Below are 22,608 nucleotides of genomic sequence, written 5' to 3'. Positions count from 1 at the left end.
TTGCGCTGAGGGTCAGAGCTGGCCCGGGTCGTGACCTCCCGCTTCGCGCACAGCGGGCACCGCGTCTGGGTCACCCTCGGTCCTGCCCTTAGGGCTGAATCTGTTCGTGCCCCTTTGCTGAAAACTCAACAACCTCCGCCCGCCCCTCTCCGTCCCGCTCCAAGTTATTTTGAGCGCGCTTTACAAAGGAGGGACTGCAGGTTTTGGGTTGAAATCTCCAGCACGCTTCATGAGATGCATTTTCCCCACTGTTTTTGCAGCAGTTCCCATTCTCCTACACATTGCCTTGGCATAACCTGTAATGCAAATTGGGAGCTCTGTTCTGAAATATCTCCTGGAAACATGACTGCAGGGTGTTTTCCTCATACAGAAAGCTGGAGGGAACGTGGTTTTTTTAGGGATCAAGCTGACCAGTATGTTCCAAGGAACCTACGTGTATTTTCTCCATAAACATGAATAAAAGTGGGGCAGGAACATAATGCCATAATCATGGCTCAGCAGAAATATGGTTACTGATAGATAGAAACACACCCACTCCTGTGCTGGGAGACAGGTATTGTACTGGCTTGTGATCTAGAACTCTGTGTGTATTTAAATATCGAGTGGTCTGAAGAATTCAGGCTTTTCTCTTTCTGTCTCAGGGTTAAATGGGAGCCCGTTCTGTATGTGCAGCGTGAGAGATCTCTCAAACCTGAGCAAAGCTTCTAGTCAGATACTGTATGGTCACAGCTGAACTGCTACTGTCACTTCTTTCCTCTGTTAAATATGTTCTGTCTAGAGAAAAGAGTTGCAAAAGTAGGCAGGCAGAGAACAAGCTGCAAGATGGAGAGGATAAATAATGCAGAACAAGTGTTCGGGTCAAGGCACAGGACAGACTGAAAAAGCAAATGGTTTACAGTACCTTAAATACCCACTAGTTCATCCACTGAGTGGATCTCAGCCCTTTGGGAGCCAAAACAATGGATGAAAGGATTGAGATGCACAAAAAACAAACAAAAAACCCCTCAACCAACCAAACCAAACCAAAACCCCAAAAAACAAAGAACAAACAAACAAACCACAAAAAAACCAACAAACAAACAAAAACAAAACCCACCCCAAAAAGCCCAGAAAACTAGACAGGAGAGAATTGGAAGAGGCTCAAAATCCAGCCTTTGTTTTAGTTCTGATTTGTCCCAAAGCAGTGCAAGTTCCCAGGCTGGCCTCGCAGGGCAGTGCGTTTCCAGCTATGTGACGCAGAGCGCGGAGGGCCATGAAAATCCACATGAGAACTCTCACATACCCACACCCAACTGAGCTGGAAAGCAGCAGCTTTTGAAGAGAAGGTCGAGAGACACTAAGGAGCAATGCTTGCCCCTCACCTCCCTCCTCTCCACAGAGGTTCTGGCCAGAGCCTTTACTTGGCTTTCCAAGTGAAAGCCGCTACCCACAGCACTGAATTACTGCAAAATGGATGTTTATTGTCCCCATGGGGTGCAGCTGAGCAAGCTGCTGGGGCTCCTCACAAAACAAAAAATGCCTGTTGAATGAACCATGAGCTGCCCCCGCCTTTTTTTTTTCATTATTTTTTATATATATATTTTTTTTAAGTTTAATTGAATGTGGGAGAGACAGGTTTGGAACTGTTTTTGAGTGATGGCAGAGGAACTTTTCTTAAGTAATCTGGGGTGTTTCCAAAAGGCATTCCAGTTCTCAGAAAGATAGGTATTACTAGTCATTGCTTATATGCTGTGAGTTGAAAGATTAATAATTTTCTCTGCCAAAGTTTACAGGCAGCCTTTACCATGACAGGGTAGATCAAATACATGTTCTTGCCTGGGCAGCTGACCTGGTTTGAACTCAGTAAGTGTGGCTCTCAGTGATGACTACAGCTTTGGAACAAATACTCTGCTCTGCTTTTTAAAGCAGCCTTCCCCCTGTAAAGCATTAACCAGACTCTCAAGGCCATTCCAGGCACCTCATGCCTTTGGTGTCTTGACGAATTATTTAGACCCAGTAGGTGTAAGCAGCCAGATGACAGAACTGGACTGAGACAAGGGAGTAGCTGGCCCGTTTTGCAGTCAGACCTTCCCCTGAATAAGGACAACTCCCAGCTGGTGCCAATGGGAAAAACAACTTGATCATTCCGCTTATTCCTCTGCACTCCATTCCTCTTCCTTTTTCACTCTTGGCTTGCGTGCTGCAGAAAGATAGTTTAGAAATAGCTGTTCTTACATGCTCAGGCTGTTTGATTTTGGAATTTGGCATTGGTTTTACTGGAGACAGAAGAGCACCCACGAGCACAGAATAAAACAGCCCATCCCCAGGCAGAGCTACAGCAGAAGGGAGGAGTGAAAGGTGCAGGAGCTGAGCATCATCCCCTCCTTTAATCAGAGTTTCTATTGAAGTCAATGACCCAGATTTCTCTGACTTCAAATGGCTGCTTTCAGAGAGCTTGCCGGAGGCACAGTGCTGGGGAAGGCCAGGCAGAATTTCGCCTGAAAAATTCCACATGCATAGGCTTATCAGGCTGGGATCTGTACAGCTTGATACTGCAAACCCCTGCTCTCCAACGAGATTTCTCAAAGTCACTGAAGTGATTTCTGCCCTGGGCTTCAGGCTTGCTAGGCTGCCCTGAGCTTGGGATTTCTTTCTGTGATTAGTTCTGTGATATCCACCTTGCTCCCTCTCAAAAAAACAAAATGCAGAAAGCACAGACCAGTTCTTAATCATATGAGTTTCAATTATTAAGAACCCAGAAATGTGAGAAACCTTTCTTATCTTTGGAAGGAAAGTCTGACCTTTTGTAGAAGACTGGGAAAATTCCTGCAGACAAAAATTACGTCTAAATGTAAGGGCATTACAGTCATGCTATGTCTTCTTATGAAAGAATTATTGTAACAGCAGCAAGTAGTGCAGAAAAACACATTATTAACTATATGCAGTTTGTCCTGCAGGTTTAGATTCATTAAATCATATTGATGACACTGGGGGTTTTCTTTTCCCTGTCTTTTTTAATGCACTCCCCATTTCAGTTCTACACAGTACCTGAGCAGATTCTTGAGACTGCTGCCAGCCCACAGTGCCCTTCCTGGGTACCCCAGATACTCCCAGCCGGGGCATTCTGCTAAATTACCACCTCTCTTTTGGCCCATTTTATTCTATTTAAATCTCTCATCAGGAATTTTAGCTGGTAACTAGTTGCCATATCATATCAGAATATGTTAAATACAAGCTACCAGGCTTCCCAGGTTTTTGGAAACCTACTTATGCAAATATCAATGCAACACAGAGACTGATCACTGTCTTATGAGGCAAATGCACCCTGGATTCTGTGTGTGTTTATCTCCCCACTTTATTTGATACAGTAAATCTGATTAGAACTCTAAAGATTACAGTTTAAAAGGGCTTGGAAAAATAGAATATTATTAAGTTGGACTTCTTTAAAATGTATATTACAACCCAGAATCAGCTTTACAGATAGAGAGCATCCCAAAGCTGGATTTCAGTGGCATGGCTGGGTGTTTATCAGAAGGAAAAGGTGGTACTTTCCCATAATCATATGTTGGCTTTGTCTTACCAGTGTCCAGGGTGATGCAGGACGGAGCAGCTGCACACTGGGGACTGTCCTCTGAGGGACAGGGACAGATCAGAGCCCTCCTGCCTCTCCTGTGCTGGTGTCAGCAGCTCTGCAGAGTTCTAGTGGCTCCTCTGCAAGCCCAGACTCATTGCTTATGTCTCCTGTGAGGACAGATGTGCACAGCAACAATGTACACTCAGAGAGACACCTCGTGCTTGCCATTTCAAGCAGTGCTCAGCTTTGTAAAGTTTTTCTGCATTAAAGTGAAATGTTGAAGTTAATTGAGATGAATACAATGATAGATGGCAGCTGTATCATAACAACCCCTCAACATACACAGGCACAAGGAGCAGAGCAGCCCTGCTGTTGTTTGTTGCTTTATTTTGCCTTTCACTTTTTTTTATTCCATGATTTCTTTTAAAGTTATCTGCTCTGATCTACAGCAATGTGGGTATATGACTGTATTTGGACTAAAGATATTCTTGTCTGTATGTTTTCCTGGTCAGGCATTTAGACTACAAGCTGTATGGAAATCATCAGGCAGAAAGTTATGCAGAAAACATCAGACAGAACTGTTTTAATATTAAACCAGCTTTGTAATATTTTTATTCCCATTAATTTTTAAAACCTTTAAAAAAACCCCTTATTTAATTGGCTTGCAGAGTAAGTTGATTTTAAAGGCTTACAACTGGCATTTTCACAACAAGTTTCTTAGGTTTGGGGTTTGTTGGTTGGTTGGTTTTTTTAACTGCCAGAGGGCATAAACATATAATTTTCTATAGCCACCTGACAGCATCCATGCAGGGAAATAAAGATGTCCTCCTCCTGTATTTTCCCTTAAATGACTTTGACCTGGAGAATACATTATGTTGATTAGCATGAGAAAGAAGGCTGTGATCTTATTTTACTGTTTGTTATAGTGGCTTCAAACTTATCAAAGAAAGAAATAGAAGCTTTTTAGATGGCTGCTTGCCAAAAGCACTAATCAGAATTTTAATGAGATTTTTTGAGGCCTAAATTAGGTCTAATTAACAATATATAAAGCTAATGTATAACGTGATAGAAGGATGTGGCCTACTGCATATAGAATGTGTTCTGATCTCTTTACAAACAGAAATGTTGAACAAAATGAGCACTTTTATGCAGGTTTACATATCTGTAGCTCCTTGGTATTCCTACAGTTATGCCTTATTAACAAATTGCCTTTGGAAAATGTGGCCCTCAACTTCCAAACAACTTTGGCATCCCTGAGGGGTATAGTGCAGGTTCTTATGGCTGAACCCCCTGTGTGGTTTCCACTGACTGACACAGACTCCTGGGTCCTGCAGTTCTCCCTTTTTGCCATCCTCCTGTCTCCCTGTGCCCCACGTGTTCCCATGTTCATGGGAGAGAACTGGCCTGGGACTCCCATTTCCCAATCTGCACTTAAGGCAGATTTATATTTAATCCACACACACTGTTTTTCTCCAAGCATTTAAGACAGAAAATGATTAACAACTCCAAAATGTCACCCTCAAAGCATGGCCTTCTTTCTGCCCCCAAAGGGTATTTTGTGCAAGGAGGGATGAACCAAAAGGATTTTTCTCTCTACAGGAGTTTGTAGTTATTTATGGTACCACAAATTCGGTTCTCTCTTTGTCTGGCTTAGCTATTACATATAAACTATTAAAAAAAAATACAACAACTTGAATCCCAGTTGCTTATATGAAGCTTAATGCAATTAAACACCTAAGGGTATGGAACTGCTGCTTCTGCCTAAGTAAATATTTTTATTCACATTCTCAAACCATTAACTGGGAACCCTCTTGCAAAGCCTCTTTCCAAATTTCATGTTTAGTAAACAAATCTCATTTCTTTATGCCAGATAAATCAATACCTCTTCTAATTCATTTAGCTCATGAAAGATGACCAGCAGCAGTTACAATGGGGGCAAAGAGCCCACTGAAACAGAATGAATATAAACCCCAAGATAAACTCTGCCCCTCTCACAAACTCAGGCTCATCAATTCTGTGCTCCTGGGCTGAAGTGCATGACACTTGAGTGGGACTTTAAGAGCTGCTCCAGAACAGGTTTATCTGCAAAGCTGTAAACAGAGCTTACACTAATTATTAGAATCTGTAGTTAATAAGGCAGTCTGTCAACTGACCATAAATGTTGAACCAACATCAGACACACTCCAAGGAAGCTTAAATAGCCATTTCAGATGTGTATTTCTTGAAGTGTTTAAATAAATATATTCACATCAAGTTTAAGGAAAGAGCCAAACCACAGGGCAGAGGGAGCCAGAATCATTTTGCATCTGTTACAACACTCAGAATAATGTTTGGGTTGATTTATAGGGGAAATATTTGTTTTTGAGCTGGAATTTTGGTAACTCAGAACAGATGTTCACAGTGTTGAAATACTGTCTGCCCATGCAGCTCTGTTAAATTAAGTGCTGTTACACATTTAAACTAATCCAGGAAAAAAAATTAATATACTGTGAAATTGCTAATCTTACAACAGGTACATACCAATGGGGATTCCAATTTGATTATCTTTCCATTTTATCGGAATCTCAAGCAATAACACCTGCGAAAAATTACAAGAGCAGTGAGATTTCATTTGGTTTGTGACCCTGAATGAAGAGGAAGTGCTTGTCTATCACTATTTTTTTCAAAGTGTTGAACCAAATCAGCTTTCTGACTTTTCTCCCACCTTCGCCAAGCCAGGGGATGTTTAAACAATGCGGAGAGAAGAAGGTTGTAACGAGAGTTATTTGTGCCTCCTAAAAATCATTATGAATTCGGTATAATAATTTTTTAAAAGTCTTATTTCTATCTCTTAAAGACCTCTGACTGCAGAGCAGCCGTGAGCGCAGCTCTTTCCCCACCGATTCACTCACATCCATCACTGAGCTGGAGGAGTAGCAGGAGGACGTCTCCACCCTCGTCTTCTTGGCCGGGGGAGCAGCGTGCTCTGAAGCCCACAGGCTTTGCATTCGCCCCAGGGGTACTGAACTCCCCAGCTCCGAAGCCAATGGCACTTCTCTCACTTTGGAGAGGCTGCCTTTTTGCCTCTTTCCTTTTTTTCCGAGGCAGGCAAGCTGCAGTCTCCTCTCCAAGCACAAACATCCCAAACTATTTGCTGATGCGAATTCCAGGCTGCCAGCAGAGCTTTGCCTGATGTCTTTACGAGGGCTGCGATTCCTTCTAGGAACTTTCAGATATTCTACTGCCACGTTCTTCCTTCCCAGGAGAGATCCAGGTGAGGTGGAGTGCAGCTGTTTAATGGCTATCCCATTTGCAGCCACCTCCTCCTCCTGTGCCATCACTCTGTTCTTGGTGATGGACGGCACTGCCCCTGCCAGGGGATTGTTCCTGGGTGAAGCAAACATTTTGAATTACTGTAAGTTAAGCTTTTGCTGTTGTACCCAGCCATGTTCCCTCCCTGCTTTGGTGCCCTCGTGGCACGATCCCTTCCTCAGCCCGGGATGTGCTGCCATGTCCCTGCTGGGACAAGGGGAGGCAGAGCAGGGGGACTGTGGCTTCTCTCCTGTTCCACACCAGTATCTCATCCTGAGGGGTGCACTGGGAACGCCGGGAGAAGTTGAGTCTCAAGCTTGTTATGCAAACGCAGTACAATTACAGATTTTACTCGAGTGTGCTCCTTGCAGGCAAGTTTGTATTTATAGTGGAGCCATGAGTCACCTCCTCAGCTACCATGGATACAGAGTCCCATCCGCTGGCTCCATTCAGCACAATCAGCCCCTCACAATACTCTGCATTTGTGCTTGTACAACTCGGGGATTGTTTTTCTCCTTAGGGAACTCCATCCTGTGTCCTGGAGCTATTGGGCAGGGCAATGCCTCCATGGCCAAGAAGCTTCCATGCAACAGAAACAAAACGTCAGCTGCTACAGACTTTTAGACAAGATTTTTGGAACCTTTCTCTGATGCTTTGCTTAGACATCCAGCACCAGTGTTTTATCTTGGTCATTATCTGACTTGTCAGCTATTCTGTTGTGTAAATTCTTTCCTGGAAAACCTCTCCTTTCTGCAAGAAGCTCATATTGTCTTATTGTTTTTATTTTCTTGAGCAGGAGATAAAAAAGTTTGAACCCCTATTTTTTTTTTCACAAAAACCCCTGTTTTTGAAAAACAAAAATTTCTTATAATTTATACATTTACATTTACATCTGAACCCTTCACTTGCTGAGACAGTTCAGGGCAGACTGGTGCAGAAGCTCCAGGCTGGTGACCTCAGCTCTCCAGGCCCTGGCACCACTGGCTGTATGACCTTGGACAAATCACTGGGTTTTCATCAGGGTTGTCTCTGTCCCTGTTTCCTGTAGGATCAGGCAGGGGGATCTTAAGAAGGTAACACTGTATGCCAGGTGAGTGTTTGCCAGAGTTAACTGTGTGGTTTCTTAGATATGTAAGGTAATAAGGTCTGACACTGACAGGTTGCAAACCTCTTGTACACAGCAGCCAGGCACTTATTGGAGTAAGAAGTCTTACAGCAGTACATGAGATTTCTCTGAACCTCACAGTAACATCCTTTTAGGATGAGGATCTTCCATCTCTCAAGCCCTTTCACTGAACTGCTCAGAGGCAATGTCAGCTTGGCAACAGCATCAGCATCGACCTCAGTTACTGCAGATTTCTGCACAAACCCTCTTACAATTGCTCCTCATAGGAAAACTGAACTGCTTAGATCCCAGTTGGATCTGGGGGGGTTGATCCTGACAGGTGCTGGTGGTTGCTGAGAGCTGAGCCACCTTCAGCCCCTCAGAGCAGGTGATGAGTGTGGCACATTGGGGTCCAGCCTGGGACAAGGACACTGTGAGATGACTCCTGCAAGAAAACACCTTGGCTGCTCTGTGTTGTGAGTAGGTGAGACTGATTTACTTAAGAGTTGCACTGAGACCCTTTGGAAGTCTGTCAATGGCTTTATGCTAAGATTAGTTGCTCTTGAGTGATCTCTACTAGAACAATTCACTCTCACTGTTGAAACTGCTCCCTGCCACAGCGACTGGGTTTGAAATTCAAATAAATCTTTAGAAATGTCGTATTTCTGCCATAAGGGTCATGGTGGTCCATACAACTGGCTTTTCTGGAAAGGGAACACTGGCTTTATTATAAACATAGGATTTGCTGTCATCTGAGTGTGCATCTAAATTTGAATAAAAAGTAAAATGCGTGAGTTTGAGGGAGAGGACCCTGTAACTCTAACACACACTGCAGTTGCAGATATAAAATGCTGTGGTTTTGCTTTGTTTAGAGAACAAACTTGCCAGCAGAGACCCCTTTGTGATACAGCAGCAGCACCAGCAGCACTGATGGGAATCTGAAATCAACTAAAAAAAACCCATTAGGCTTTCCAGTTTTATAACAGTTAACAGGAGACATAATTTCTTTTTAATATTTTAAACACTTCCCCTGAAAATTACTAAAACAGACTGATTTTTAGTGCAGGTTGCAGGTGCTCCAGGCAGAGGACTGCCTACAAGAACTGAGCACCCTGGCAGCCTGTCCCTGGCTCGTGGAGTGAGGCTGTGACAGAGGATGGCAGGAGCTATTCTGAGCTCAGAAGTCCTCCCTAATATCACTTTCCTTTCATTCAGACATGGATTTCTTTTCTTCTGTTCCACTAGCTGCTATTCCCTTTTACAAAGGAAGATCTCAGCTGGGTTTTCTGTAGCAGAACTTGCTTTGCTCGAGCCCCATGTGACAGCAGTCCCCTGGTTTTTAGGTGCTGTTTTACAGCTCTTCAAGTGGCTGCTGTGAACACCAGAGGGACAGCCTGGCACCGGGCTAATCCATCAAAATAGTGGGTTTTCCAAGAGCAGTAAAATCTCACTCCAGCTCTGGATCTCACCAAAGCAGGTGAGGATTACTGACTTTTTGTGCCTCGGTGTATGGACGATGTTTGCCTGCCTTGAGAGCTGCAGAGAGCGGCGTTCCCATGAGGATCGACCTTGTTGGGAGCACAAGCGAGGCTTCCCTGGAAATGTGGTACCATTTCAAGTGGAGACTCCGGGAGAAGTCTGCCAGCAGCCTTTTCATCTTCCCTGCACCCTGACTCATGAATAAACATAGCAGAGAGGGAGGAGATGAGAAGGCACCAGGACCGTGCTGCTGCAGAGCTGTGGCTCTTCCCTCTTGAATAAATGACTCCTCTCTTTTGGGGCTGCCCAGGGTTTTAGCAGGTGTTGGGTGTCTCCCTGAAGGGAAGCACAGCAGCCCACAGCACCCACCTGCTAAAGCAGCTCCCACTGATTTTTGGTCCCATTAACAGCGGATCTGGGGATTTGCTCTGCTCCCCCGGCTCCAGGCATCAGCCGCTCTGATCTGCCTTCAAGGGAGGCTGGAATCTGTTTGAAACCCACCGTTATCTACAATTCAAACACGTACTCCACCTCCCAAAACTGTGTGAGGCGGCACAGGGCTATCATGTGCAATAGTCTTAAAAATCTTGGCAGGCTAACTTTGAAGACAATCTCTGGTTAGGCACTAGTTCCTGCGAGCAATTACCAGGCTTTTATCTGTAGCTGTCAGTACACTGTAAAAAGTGGCTGTTACTCCCATTTTATAGAAGAAGCAGATGTTCTAGGGACATCTGAATAAATTTAATGCAGAAATTGCATGCCTAAAAGGTGTTCTAGAAAATCCCATCATTATCACATGACTGATTTTATTCAGTGCACCCAGGAATTCAGATCTGCTGGCTGTGCTTTGCTTCTCTTATTTGTTTTAAAGCAATAGTTCTGAAGTTTTCATTTTGTTCCCCTGCTGAGGCAGAGGAGGAGATGGAGTGAGATATATATATATATATAATTTTTTTTTCTTTCTGAGGCAAACTTTCAGGTATGGATTTATTCAAAACTTCTTGGGGTTGATTTAATTGGGTTTTGTGATCAAGAGGCACAGAAGTTACATTTGTGAAATCCAGTTAGGCTTCAGCCCTGGCAGAGACACATGACATGAGGCACGTACATGCATCCAAGTCCCTGTGCCTCCCTGCTTTTAAAGCCCTCAGCCTCTATAGCAGAGCTGTGCTTCTTATCTCAGGTATTTGGGATTACTGCAAACTCAATTTACCCACTAGGGAGCTATCACAGCTACAGTCCTTCCCTTGGAAATGTGGCAGTGGCAGGGAGAGTGAGCTGAGTACTGCTCTGCTTCAGGGCAGGGATCATGATCAGAACTGGGGAGGGCAGGAGAGCTGTAGATGGATCCCAGAACAATTCTGCATGCAGTGGGCACAGAGGGAAGAGGCTGAACTGTGGCCTTGTCTTTGGCCAGGAATTACAGCCTGCTCTGCAGGTCTCTGCTCGTTCACCTGCCTGCAGCTGCAGCTTGTTGGTGCCTTTGCAGAGCACACTGGTTTTTGGATTGAGGGCTTTCCAGTACAATGAGCTAAAAGTTGTCAGAGCAAGGGAGAGCTCCCCTGGCAACTCCCTAGGATCCAGCGCCCATGCTCAGGGAGGTGGTGATGCCCTTGGCAAGGTGCCCCTGTTCTCACTCCAGCCCCAGAACCCTTGGCCACCCTTGCCCTTCTGGCTATAGCAAAAAAAGGAACTCAATCCTTCTCCTTACCTGAAGAGCTGTAATTTCCCTCAGCCATATCAGAAGCTGAATTGTTAATTCCCCCCATGCTCCAGGCAAGTGTCTCTGGCCCAGAACAGCCCCTTGGGAGCAGCCAGTGGTGCTGTTCAAAACTTCAGTCATGATGGCTACTGAGTTTTCTTATAAACGAGAACCTGCATTTTTATGTGTGTGGCAAAATTATCAAGGCCTTTTCCTCAGGTTTCCTGTAAGTGGGTTAAGTTGTATATCCAAAACATCGGGACAAGCAGCAATAACAAACCTGGTCTGAAACAGACTTCAGGGTTTTGTACCAAACAACCTCTGAGCACAGCAGTAAAACTCTTTTCTGTTATCCTCAGCCAGCCACAGGAGTTTTCCTGTTAGTGAACGTTTATTATTGATTCAATTTTTGGCTTTTGTATTATTCTCTGCAGGACTCTAAGTGGTTACTGGAAATGGCAGAGCCTGCACGACTGCTGCTTCAGCATCTGCAGCCAGGATGGGTTAAGGACATCCATGGAGAGTTTAGGCTTAAGGGACTGCATTCCCAAAGCTGAGCAGAGAAAGGACTAAGAAGATTTACACATTTACACATTTTCAGTTAATACCAAAATAATTTCTTTTGGTTGCATCCTTCAATTAGCCAAGTAACAAGACAGCCATACTTCAGCAGTTATGGCCCATTTCCTGGTCCTCTGTATCTTTATTATTTACAACAGTTCTGCATTTAATTGAAGGAGTAATATGGTCTGAAAGTGCCAGGAAGGTTCTTACTGGGCCTCTCTGCTCCTGCTCCTGCCGTGCCATCAGTGAAGTTGTTTTTAGTTGTCTGTAGCTTGGAACACATAACCCACACAGTGACTAATTACAGTCCCTAACGATGGGTCCCCAGTGGCTCCAACTGGAGATTAAAATGTGCAGCTCAGCCAGGGCCTGAGAGCTCCCCCATCCCTGGAGAACCCCGTGCTCCTGCTATTCTCAGCAACAGTGGGGCTGGGAAGGAACGGGGATGCATCACCAGCCTTTGGAGTGAAAATGAAAACATCAGCAGGAGCCCCAGTGCTTTGCTTTCCTAGGATCCTTTCTCTTTCCCATATAAGTGCTGTTATTGTTATATTTCTATTTCAGGCAAGAAACATAATTTTATTTCTTTTTCCATTTCAATCGTGTTTTGATGCGTTCTCTTCACATACAAGAGCAAGGATAGTTCTTGATGATGATAATAGTAATTGGACCACAGGAAAATTCTACTGCCTGTGGGTAGGTGACAGGCAGGGTACTTGAGAGGAGATGAAGACATTTCTGGTGAGAATGGAGCTTTTGGGGGTCAGGGTGAAATAGTGACTTATCTGAAACAGCAGCAAAACTACTGAATTTTCATGTTTTGCTTTTACTCAAGAAGCCTAACAATGAAACCAAAATTCCCCATAGTGACTGGCTGGAGCAACTGAATTCTTCCTTATCAGGATGGAGGATCACTTCAGCAATCTTCCCCCGCTGGAACCCTCAGTAAATGATAAAGACTGTGTAGCTGCAGTTCAATGTCTCTATCAGCATCCTTCTTAAGGTGAGGGAAGAACACAGCTTATGTGTGCTTTGGAAAAATGCTGGACTAAATTCTCTGGAGTCTTGAGCGCTGTTGTAAACACCAAACACATCACTGTCCTGGCTGGTGTGCTGAGAATTCCTGAGCTGCAAGATACAGGCAAGGAAATATCCTTAGACAGCAGTTAACCCTGCACACATTTAACCTCAGCAAATCCTGGAAGTTGTAAGGAGAGATCCTGATCATGGACATCAGGTGATACATGCCTTGTGGCTTCAGGACCAGAATTTGCAAGGGACAAACCAACCTCCCAAAACATAGCTGGGAGCAGACGGGATAAAGATTTTTTTTATTCCATTCTGTTTAAATGATAGTTTTAATTAGTTTGGGTTTGACTGATACTGTACCACCGGGACAGAATCAGCATTGGTTATCAGATTTCAGCTTCCCATCTTCATATTGGGAAACATGAGGCTCTATTTGTAACATCTATTTGTAACATCTATTTGTAACATCTATTTGTAACATCTATTTGTAACATCTTTGTCCCATGCCATTTTATTTTCAACTCTATGGACTTAATGATGAACAACACAATACTCATTTCATCTTTGTGGGAAGAGAATTCAATACTATCATCTTGTAAAAAAATAACTTAAATGAGTGTTGTGAAAATGCCAACCTGTTAAACACATGCCAACCTCAGACACTGTTTGTGGAAAATATCTGGAATGAGCAATAAATAATCAAGCCACCAGAAAATATGAGCAGGACCTGGATGGTACAACCTGTGAGCTGCCTCGTATTTTTAGTGTTACATGAAAACAATCCCCAGGGAAAAGCAAAGCTGGTTACAGAGGACAAAGGTGAGGCTTTAGTCACTGGTATTTGATTTTTGGTACACTATCACTGCAAGCAGCCAGGGGAAAGATTTACTAAGGTATTTAGGTATCTAAACATGCCTAGCAGCATTTATAGCAGCATATAAGTAGGTTAGGTGCCTAATTCCCATTAACTCCACGAACATGTTTAAGCTGCTAAACATCTCTGCAAAGCTGGCCCCAGTGGCTGGGCTGACAGGTGCCAGTCTGAGCTGGTGTGACTGGGCTCACTCCCTGCAGGCTGCTGCTCCTTGGAGTGGGCAGTGCTGGCAACACACACGCACCAGGAGCACTCAACAAACACTCCTGAGCTGACTTACATTTTTACTGCTGCCTTAAAATAGAGCCACACAAAAGTCACTCAGAACAGCACTTGCAAAAAGGCCACTGAATTTTGGAGTTTGGTTTGGAGTCTTGAGCTGAGGGTTAAGAATCCCATCAGTTCCCAGCAAAGGAAACATTTCACAAGCCAAGCCAGAGCAGCGTTTCTCGAGCTCCTGGAGAGCCTTGCCCACAGTCAGTCCTGCACAGCCCAGCCTGTTCCACAACCACAAATGTTTTTCTTAAAGGATTTTCCTTTCCTTACCTCACTGGCACCAGACACCTCCTGAATATCAGAAATAGACTTAAATGAACCAACCCATTCCTAAAGCAGCCTGTTACAAGAGGCACTTCAACAGATGGACAATGTTGTGGGAATTAATCTGTGGGTCAGATTAATTCCAATATAAAGGTGTAGTTTTATTAATTTAAATTTAATAACATGCACTTTAGTATATTTTCCACTTATTTTTTTTAATTCAGGAATAAAAATGAAAATTTAATGTTCACAGTTGACAATTGCTCTTTACAAATTCTGTTCCAAGTTTTGCTAGAACCATTTTCTTAATATACACAGTTCAGCTTAAGCAAAATGACTTTCTCAAAACTGTTTCACAGAATGGAAGAGACAAGGGGAGATCTAGAGAAATAACCTAGGAAACAAGAATGCCAGAGTATAAAAATAGATTGGAACTTTTGGAGATTGTAGGTAAGAAAATGTATTCTCAACCCCAGAGAGCGTGAGCTGGTGGATTATCTGAGGAGGGAAACGCTCACTGGAGCAGCTGAAGAGATGCAGAGATCTATTTCCAACATCTTTAATTTCTAGGCAAGTTTATAAAGAGAGAGGGAGCGAGGAAGAGGCTCCAGGTCTGTGCCACACTGGGGTCTGTGGGAGGTGGCAGTGAGAGAGGCAGGCAGATTGTCCCCGTGCTGCACGCCTGCAAAGGGCACAATGTGCAGAGCTGTCCCCCTGCAGCTGATCCAACAGGAGGACAGCTCTCAGCTGCTCCCCATGGAGCCCCTGCTCGTGCAGAGCCTTCCTGAGCCACAGCCCCTGTCCCTAAATAGCTGCTCCCCTTTGGAGCACCCAGCTGGCTGACACACAGCCACAAGCAGAATGAACCGAGGCTGCCAGAGGCTCAAACCACTCCTGTGCACAAGCGGGGAGCTGGAATCTGTGTTCAGGCTGGGTGTCACTGAAGTATGAATAGAGAGTGCTGTCATAAAGCATTCCAAATGACTACTATGGCTACAGCAAATACCACAAGGAAGTCAGAACATCACATATTTTCTGTAGGTTATGAATCTGTGCTATTCTGAGAAAAGGTATTTAAATAAAAATGCTTCTGGAGTGTCCAAGCCTGAAACTCAAGCATATGCTTCTGTCCCTTTGGCCTGAGCTCTCTGGGAGCACACAGGAGGCTGTGGAGCACGCAGGAGCCACTGGAGCAAATATAGCTAAACCCTCTGTGTGTTATTGCTAGGAGAAGTTTTCTTAGAAATTCAAGTTACTGTGTTTGCTGAGCAAACTTTTTTTCCTAATCTACACCACCTGTGTAGATTCACAGATAATTTGGGTCTGATCTAGTTAAAAGTACAAAACAATTTTTTCCTATTTGCTTCTTCAATATGCCTTGATATCTACCTCCTTCAAAGCCTGTAAAGGTCTCTTCTGTGAGCTTCAGGAAGAACATTTGGTGATGTACTCTCTAGCTCTCAGGCCAAGTGCAGGAGATTACTGGGCTGCTATTCAGAGGCCTGACTTGGATTTCAAAAAAAGGAGAATTATTTTGGTTCAAAAGGATCAGCCATTTCAGTGAGCCTGACCTGGCACAGCTCTGCACTGCTGAGGACAGAGAGCGTGGCTGAGGCACCAGAACTGCGAGCCAGTATGGTTTTGATATTCATTCCTCAGAGGACAAGGATTCTTTACTCCAACGCCATACCTGCTGAAGACAGACCTCAAAAAATGTGATTGCAGCCTGTGCCTTCCTCACACTGCCACAATCCCCTTCTCCCTCCTGGACTGAAGCAGAGATAGAGATTTTCCTTTGGTATATCCATCAGTGCTTCTGCAGATTCAGGTCTGTCTCATTCATTAGTAACACCCACCATTATATACACAATACACACAGAAAGAGCCTCCAGAAAAAAGTAGCACAGAATTATACATTTGACAAAGCTGACATCAGACATTGTGCTGTGAATAACGAGATTTAAAACATCCTGTGCTATTGAGGTTCACAGAAACCTGTTCATTAACTTGCACTAGCACTCTCCATCATTTCCTTTATCCTCTTTAAAACATCACCAATGTGTACAAAATTATTTTGTTCTACTTAAAAGACCAGTTCTGAGGAGGTGACTGATTTCTGCTGATCCTGGAGGTGGTTTCACAGGTTTCATTGTACTTGAAACTTCACAGCTTCCACTGAAGTATTTGATGTGTGTCTATTGGTTTAGCAGAGTAGAAAAGTAGAATAATTTTCATATTGCCTCATATTGTTGTCAGAGCATGATGTCCTCTATGAAAATTTGACAACTTTTTATGAAAATGAAAACTTTTTACTTGACAACTTATCAAAGACACATTTTTCTAAAGCTCAACAACCAATCTTAGTATTTGTTTAAAAAGTCATCAGGGCTCCAATAGTTGTTATAAACAATTAAATTTCTATTAGCAAAACTTATTTGCAGATTTCTCCCATAGAAATAAGAATTTTCAGTTAAGTCATCTACATTATTCTCACTAGCACTGGTTCAAAAACCCCACCTCATTTTGCCTTTCAGTCAATCATCAGCTGGAATTTGCCACCAGTGGTCCCATCTTAAATCTCATGTTGTTCAAAGCTGTGAAAATTTCAGCTGACCGGGAAAATTCAACTTTGGCTCAGGGAAATCATGGGTCTATGGGGAACTCATGAAAAGACTGGACTGGGCCCTAGGGTGAGACTGATCCCTGGCACACCAAAATGGGGCAGATAAAGGGCTCCTGTGGCACCAGCATCCTTTGTAGCACATCAACAAACCCATCTCAAAACCAGCAGAACTTCCTCCAGCTTGATGGGGAGAATGTCACCAGGTACTACTACATGACACTAGAAAAATAGGTAGATTAAAACCTGTGCATCTTCTCATTAAGGGACTAAAATCAGACAAACTATACTCTGTGCAGAGCTGTCCTCAGCTCTTGGGCCCAGGAAGGTCTCTGATTCCATCCTCCTCCTCCTCGGAGCAAAGCAGGCTCAGTGCGCTCGTGACGGGGTGGATCCAGGACGTTGTCTGTGTCACGTGGCTAAAAACCAACAAAAAAATACTATCAGCAACCCAAAAGAGGCTTACCCACACCAAAACAAGGAATTCGAGCTGGAGTCTCGAGTTGTAACAATCATTGACACCTTCAAAAACAGAATTGTCTTTTTTCTTGCTAACTGCAAGATTTTTAAAAACAAAATGTGGAGTCTTCAGACAGCCAGAACCTGGACTGGACGTTCTATTTCCCAGTTCAATAAAGAGAATGTTTTTGTATGAGACTCCTGATACAGACTTGTGACACTTCTTGTTAATTATTGGAGCTGCAGACAATTAACACAGCAGGGTATTAGCATGGCCATCTCACTGGGTACAGCCTGAGGGAGGCAGGGTGGTCAAGAGGGAGTTGAGCAAATGTGGAATCACATCATAGAAACATACTCTTGAGAATAATGAACCCTGCAAGTGTCCAAGGCCAGGCTGGATGGGGCTCAGAGCAAGGGATAGTGGAAGGTGTCCCTGCCTGTGGCAGGGGGTTGGAATGAGGGGGTATTTAAGGTCATTTCCACCCAAACAACTCTATGATTACTATTCTAGCATAATTAAGTAATTCCTTTTCTGGCAGAAGGAATAAATAAAAAAAAATTATGTTTTTTACATGTCCTCTAGCCCAAACTCTGGATGTGCTCCCTCAGCCTTTACACATACAATAAAAGGTCATCAGTGCTGATTTTTAAGGTTTAAACCCTACACTTGAGATGCAGGCTAAGCTGCTTTATAGTTTCTGTGTGAATGGAAAGAGGCCAAGCAGGGCTCAGTATGGACAGACACCAGGACAGGTTTGGAGTCTGTGGTGAGAACACTGCACACCTTGTGAGTGGTGTGTGCATGTGAGCCATACTGTGTGTGGGCAACACACTGCCTCTTCTGCCTTCTGGAATAATGTGTTCTTGGGAAAGGAAATAGCTTCTTTTCACTTGAAAAAAAAAAAAAAAAATCTTGCTAATAAATTCACAGTTTTTATAGTCAAGTCAGTGCAAAGATTAATTCTGTAATATAAGTTCACCACAAGAACAAGCTGAAAAATATTGTAGGTATAATAAATGCCACAAAGGACAAACGGCTTTTCTCACATGTCCTAACACAGTGTCCCCAAAGCCCAGGTCTGTACTCACTTCTCAGGTGCACTGGTTTAATTAAATTTGAAGGAACCACTCTGGATTTACCTTTTCAAGTGAGAACAGGTTTTGTCTTTTTCTGTGTGAGAACGCTCTCTTGACTAACTGATTATGGAAACAGATTTATTAAAGTAGGAGTTTGAGTCAATGTTCCACTACATTGAGTGATGGGTTTGGGATCGTTGTTCCCATAACATGATCATTCTATTCACACCTTTCAGCTGAGTGCACTGAGCTGGGTGAATCAGTTGGGTGTGATGAGGATGATACAGTTCACCAAGAGGTAAATATGATCCTAATGTAAATCCCAGCTGGAGCTGCTCTGAACAGGTAACCTGTGAATTCAGGCACTTCTTCAGCTGAGGCAATGCCTGAGCAAGGACCACACAAGGAAGACAAAGTGGAATATAAAGGCTATATCCTTGGTTCTCATACATTTTAAAAACCCAACAATTAAAGAATAGAAAAACCAAACCCCAAAGCTCCAGTTATGTGTAAAACCAATTCAGAAATGCTCTTTTGATGAGACCATGACTGGATGGAATCAATTCCTCATTTTGTTATAAAAATGTGCATTAGTGGGGTTGTAGGATCAGTTTCACAGGAGTTAAAACAAAAGGATAAATGAAAAACATGTTCCTACAGAAAATACACTGCAGCAGACAATGACCACTCTCAAGGACAGTAATTGTTTCATTCTAAGAAAGTAAATGTACTTTTTTTACTAGGACTAAATGCAACTTGCCAAACATTTCCAATATTTACCTTTAGAAAGTCAGGTGACAGCCAACATGAAGAACATGAAAAGAGTTGTTTTATAATGTTTTATGAGAGACTTGTGAATAAATTCTCTATAACCAAGAACGATGTTCCCATTATTCCACAACACAGGGAAATCTATGCATTCATATTTATATTATGAATATATTTACATTTGTAAATATACTCAGAAGAATATCTTTGCTGCATATTTCTGCCATGTTTTCTATAATGCCAGGAAATGCCTTGTTTCCCAATTAAAATATTCAGTCAATAAGGCTTAGTACTGGAGATGTGCTCCAGATTGAAGTCCCAGCATGTGATTTATTGGTATAACAACACAGAACTTCTTCCAATACCTGCAGAATTACAGGAGCTGAATGAACTGGATTCCATCCATTCCAACTCTGCCAATGCAAGATTTATTGCCTCCAGAACTACTGTGTTTATATTGCCTACTTTTATCAAACCCTTTCTGAGCAATCAGTTGCTGCATTTAAATAAGAACAAAATGATTTTAAAATTTGTTTCTTTTTCTCATTTGACTTCCTCATGTAGCATGTCCTGACCTGCTGTGTACCTGAAGCCTTGGCTCCATTTTCTTCTGTATCAACCCTGTGAAATGGGAGAAACTGCACAGGAGCAGAAGAGTTACAGGGAAAGGCATCCACAGGTCTTTGATGTATCCAACTGAAAAATTCTTGGTAAAGTGTTTCTTCTTCTTCAGATTTTTCTCCTACGTACATCAGGGCCAGGAGGCAAATGACCACATGCCCAACTTCTTGCCACTGCTCTAAGAACTTCAGTTCTTACACAAAATAAATGCACAAAATTCTCAGTGCAAAACTGTGGCACTGAAATCCGGGTTACAATTATCTGTATTTGATGGCATAAGATTGTTTCATCACTGGCAAGAAAGAAAAGAACCAGTTTTCATTCCTTTTCAAAACAAATGGGGCCAAGTTTTGCACTGTTGTCAAGCTGCTGCTGCAAACATTTCTGATTTGAACCCAGCTCCTTTCAACTTGCTCTAGACTTTATCCCACGGGCGAGTCTCTTAAGACAGTTTGGTTTAAACCCTTTGCCAAAATCCTTCCTAGGAAAAGAGCTCTTATAAATAAACATTAAGTCCAGATACCATGTCTCACATTGTAGACAGACACACAAAATACACACAGATTATTTAGGTAGAGAATAAATGTATAAACCCCGCTGCTATTTATTTTTAGCTCTCCAAAAGTGCTGTGACTAAAGAGCTTTGACATAATCAGTCCGAAGAGATAATCCCAGATTTACTGGTTTGGAGAACATTCTTGTATTAGAAATGCATCCTCTCTGATTTGTGTGTTAGGGCCAGCAATAAAAAGTGAGAGGGAGTCCAAATCTACCTCTAGGTTTTGCTTAATTGGTGCAACTGGTTTGAATTTTAAAGGAATATTTGGAAAGCCAGCATTACAAAGTTTAAATGTACAACATTTTCCATTTGCAAATATTCCTGTTGAAAAGCTTAACATTTTCAGAGCAATTAGCAACATTTAAAGATTTTTAGGTTTTCAAACAAATCACTGCTATTGGAGGGCAGCCAAATTTATTGCTAGAAAACAGAAACATTTGATCTGGAAATATGTCAGTAGATTAGTCTGTCTTTTTAACATCAGCAAAATGCAGGACAAATTTGAGATCTCAGGAAAACAAAACGTGAGAACAAGAGGGATGTTTTGGCAAAGAAATAGTACTGGATTATTTAAAATGCCATTATAATTACTGTCCTTATGGCACTTCCTTCTTCACACAGAAAATTATTTCTTTTAAGATTACAACCTTAGACAATCTTTTAGGAAAATAATAACTCAAAAAATTCAGAGAAAGGCTAATAGAAAAAAAAAAAAAATCTGGACCTCTTTTTTTTTAGATTTTAAGCATTATCAAGATATTTTTTTTCACTTTCACTTTTAACACTTTGCTGTTGTCCCTTATGAATTTAAACTTGGTATTCATTTTTTGTTTCTTCCCCTCTTGGAGCCAGCACACACCTGCAGAACAGCCAAGGTCTCTGCCATGGCTGGAATCCCCTTTGGAAAGGCCAGTGGTTGGAAAGCACTAAAAGCTGTCAAGCACTGGAAAACTCTTGCTATTTTGAGGAGCAAATGCTGGGAGGACCTGCAAGGAATAACTTATTTTGAGCTGTAACTAAAGCATTTTAATTTAGCGGGTAAGCAATTAGAGCAAAACAAAACAACTGAGTGGCATTGATGCAAGTGTAATCTATCAATCAATCAATCCTGAGAGCATCTAAGGACAACACTTTCCAGACATGAATCCTAAATGCAGTTTGGGAAGGGTTTTTGCATTGCCTTTATTGACTGGGATTATTTGAACTGAAACATTCATATTTTCTTCTTCCTTTTTTTGTTAAAATTAATTTAAGCCTGCACCTTCTTTCAAGACATTTCAAAAGGAACATACAACCCCTAACAGTACCCCAGGAGGTGCTGGGCAGGTCCTGGAAAATGTCAGTGACCTTAATTTTACTGGCTGTAATAAGATCAAGAGCATGCCACCTCATGGAGCTGTGTCCTGAGGCAACAGAAATGTTTCTTGTATTTCCCTCAGGGACTGCAGATTTTGCTTGAGTATTAATTAAAGATTGAGGGATATAAAGTGAAACCCCAGAAGACAGTCTATTTATTCCTTGATTAAACTGATTAAACCCTTGTCTACTCAGAAAAATCTATAAGCCATTTCAGAGGGCAGTAATCATTAGGAAGAAGATTTATCCAGCCAAATAATGTGGGCTGCATCATTAAAAATTGTCATCAATAAACAAATAACCCAAACTAAAATAAAATCAGTAGCAACAGCAGGATCTGAGCCAAGGCTGAATCAGAACTAAGGTCTGAATGACAGCACAAGCACTTCTCAGCTTGAAAGCACTACCTGAAATCTGTCTCCCCCAGTATCAGCCAAGTGCTGTTCCTCTGGAAATGCTGGTTTAATGTATGCAGTTACTCACAGTCCTGTCTCTAAGTGAGCTGAATAAAAATTCTGCTGCTGTGTATTTGCAAATGCATCAGAGCAGGTTCAAGGCTTTTGTTTAAACTCCTCGTGCACTAAACTGACGTGAACCTGGAGCAGTGACTTTGCTCCAGATGAAGAACATCCTGAAAAACCTTGCTGTGTGCTTTGGTCTGCTTCTGATGGCCCTCCCAAAACCCAGGGAGCAAAATCATTCACTTTCTTGTATTTTCTCACTGAATAAATTTTAACAGATGCCTTCTGTGACAGGCCAGAGGCTGGACAGAGTGTGCAGTATCTGTGGAAGCTCAAAGAATGTTTCTCCATTTTGGTTCTCGATATTAAAAAACAAACAACCTCTCAGGAAAGAGAAAGATTGCCCAACCAAAAGCAGCTTAAGGTCTTAACATTCTTGTATTACAAGCTCATGTTATCATAAAATCCAATGCCAAGTTTCCTAGTTCTACATCTGAGATTGTTTTCCTTATAGTCATGCAAAATTATTTCAGTGAGAATCAGAGAA

The 22,608-nt window shown here is 42.5% G+C and overlaps 1 protein-coding gene across 16 annotated transcripts in view; it reads right to left on the bottom strand.

Moving 5' to 3' along the window:
* Positions 1-14,333: 14,333 nt before the first annotated feature.
* The window catches only part of STXBP4 (syntaxin binding protein 4), a 63,644-nt gene continuing 55,369 nt past the window's right edge, over positions 14,334-22,608 (bottom strand). For all 16 annotated transcript variants that reach the window (XM_023938720.2, XM_086857723.1, XM_023938719.2 and 13 more), the window contains one exon: positions 14,334-17,176. In XM_023938720.2, the coding sequence (XP_023794488.2) occupies positions 17,065-17,176 (112 nt within the window). In that variant the 3' untranslated portion in view covers positions 14,334-17,064. The remainder of the gene's footprint in view (positions 17,177-22,608) is intronic.

This window comes from Cyanistes caeruleus, chromosome 19, assembly GCF_971803275.1.
Source record: "Cyanistes caeruleus chromosome 19, bCyaCae1.hap1.1, whole genome shotgun sequence".
Taxonomy (NCBI): domain Eukaryota; kingdom Metazoa; phylum Chordata; class Aves; order Passeriformes; family Paridae; genus Cyanistes; species Cyanistes caeruleus.
The sequence above is the reverse complement of the archived record's forward strand: the minus strand, read 5'-3'. Positions and strand labels throughout refer to the sequence as shown.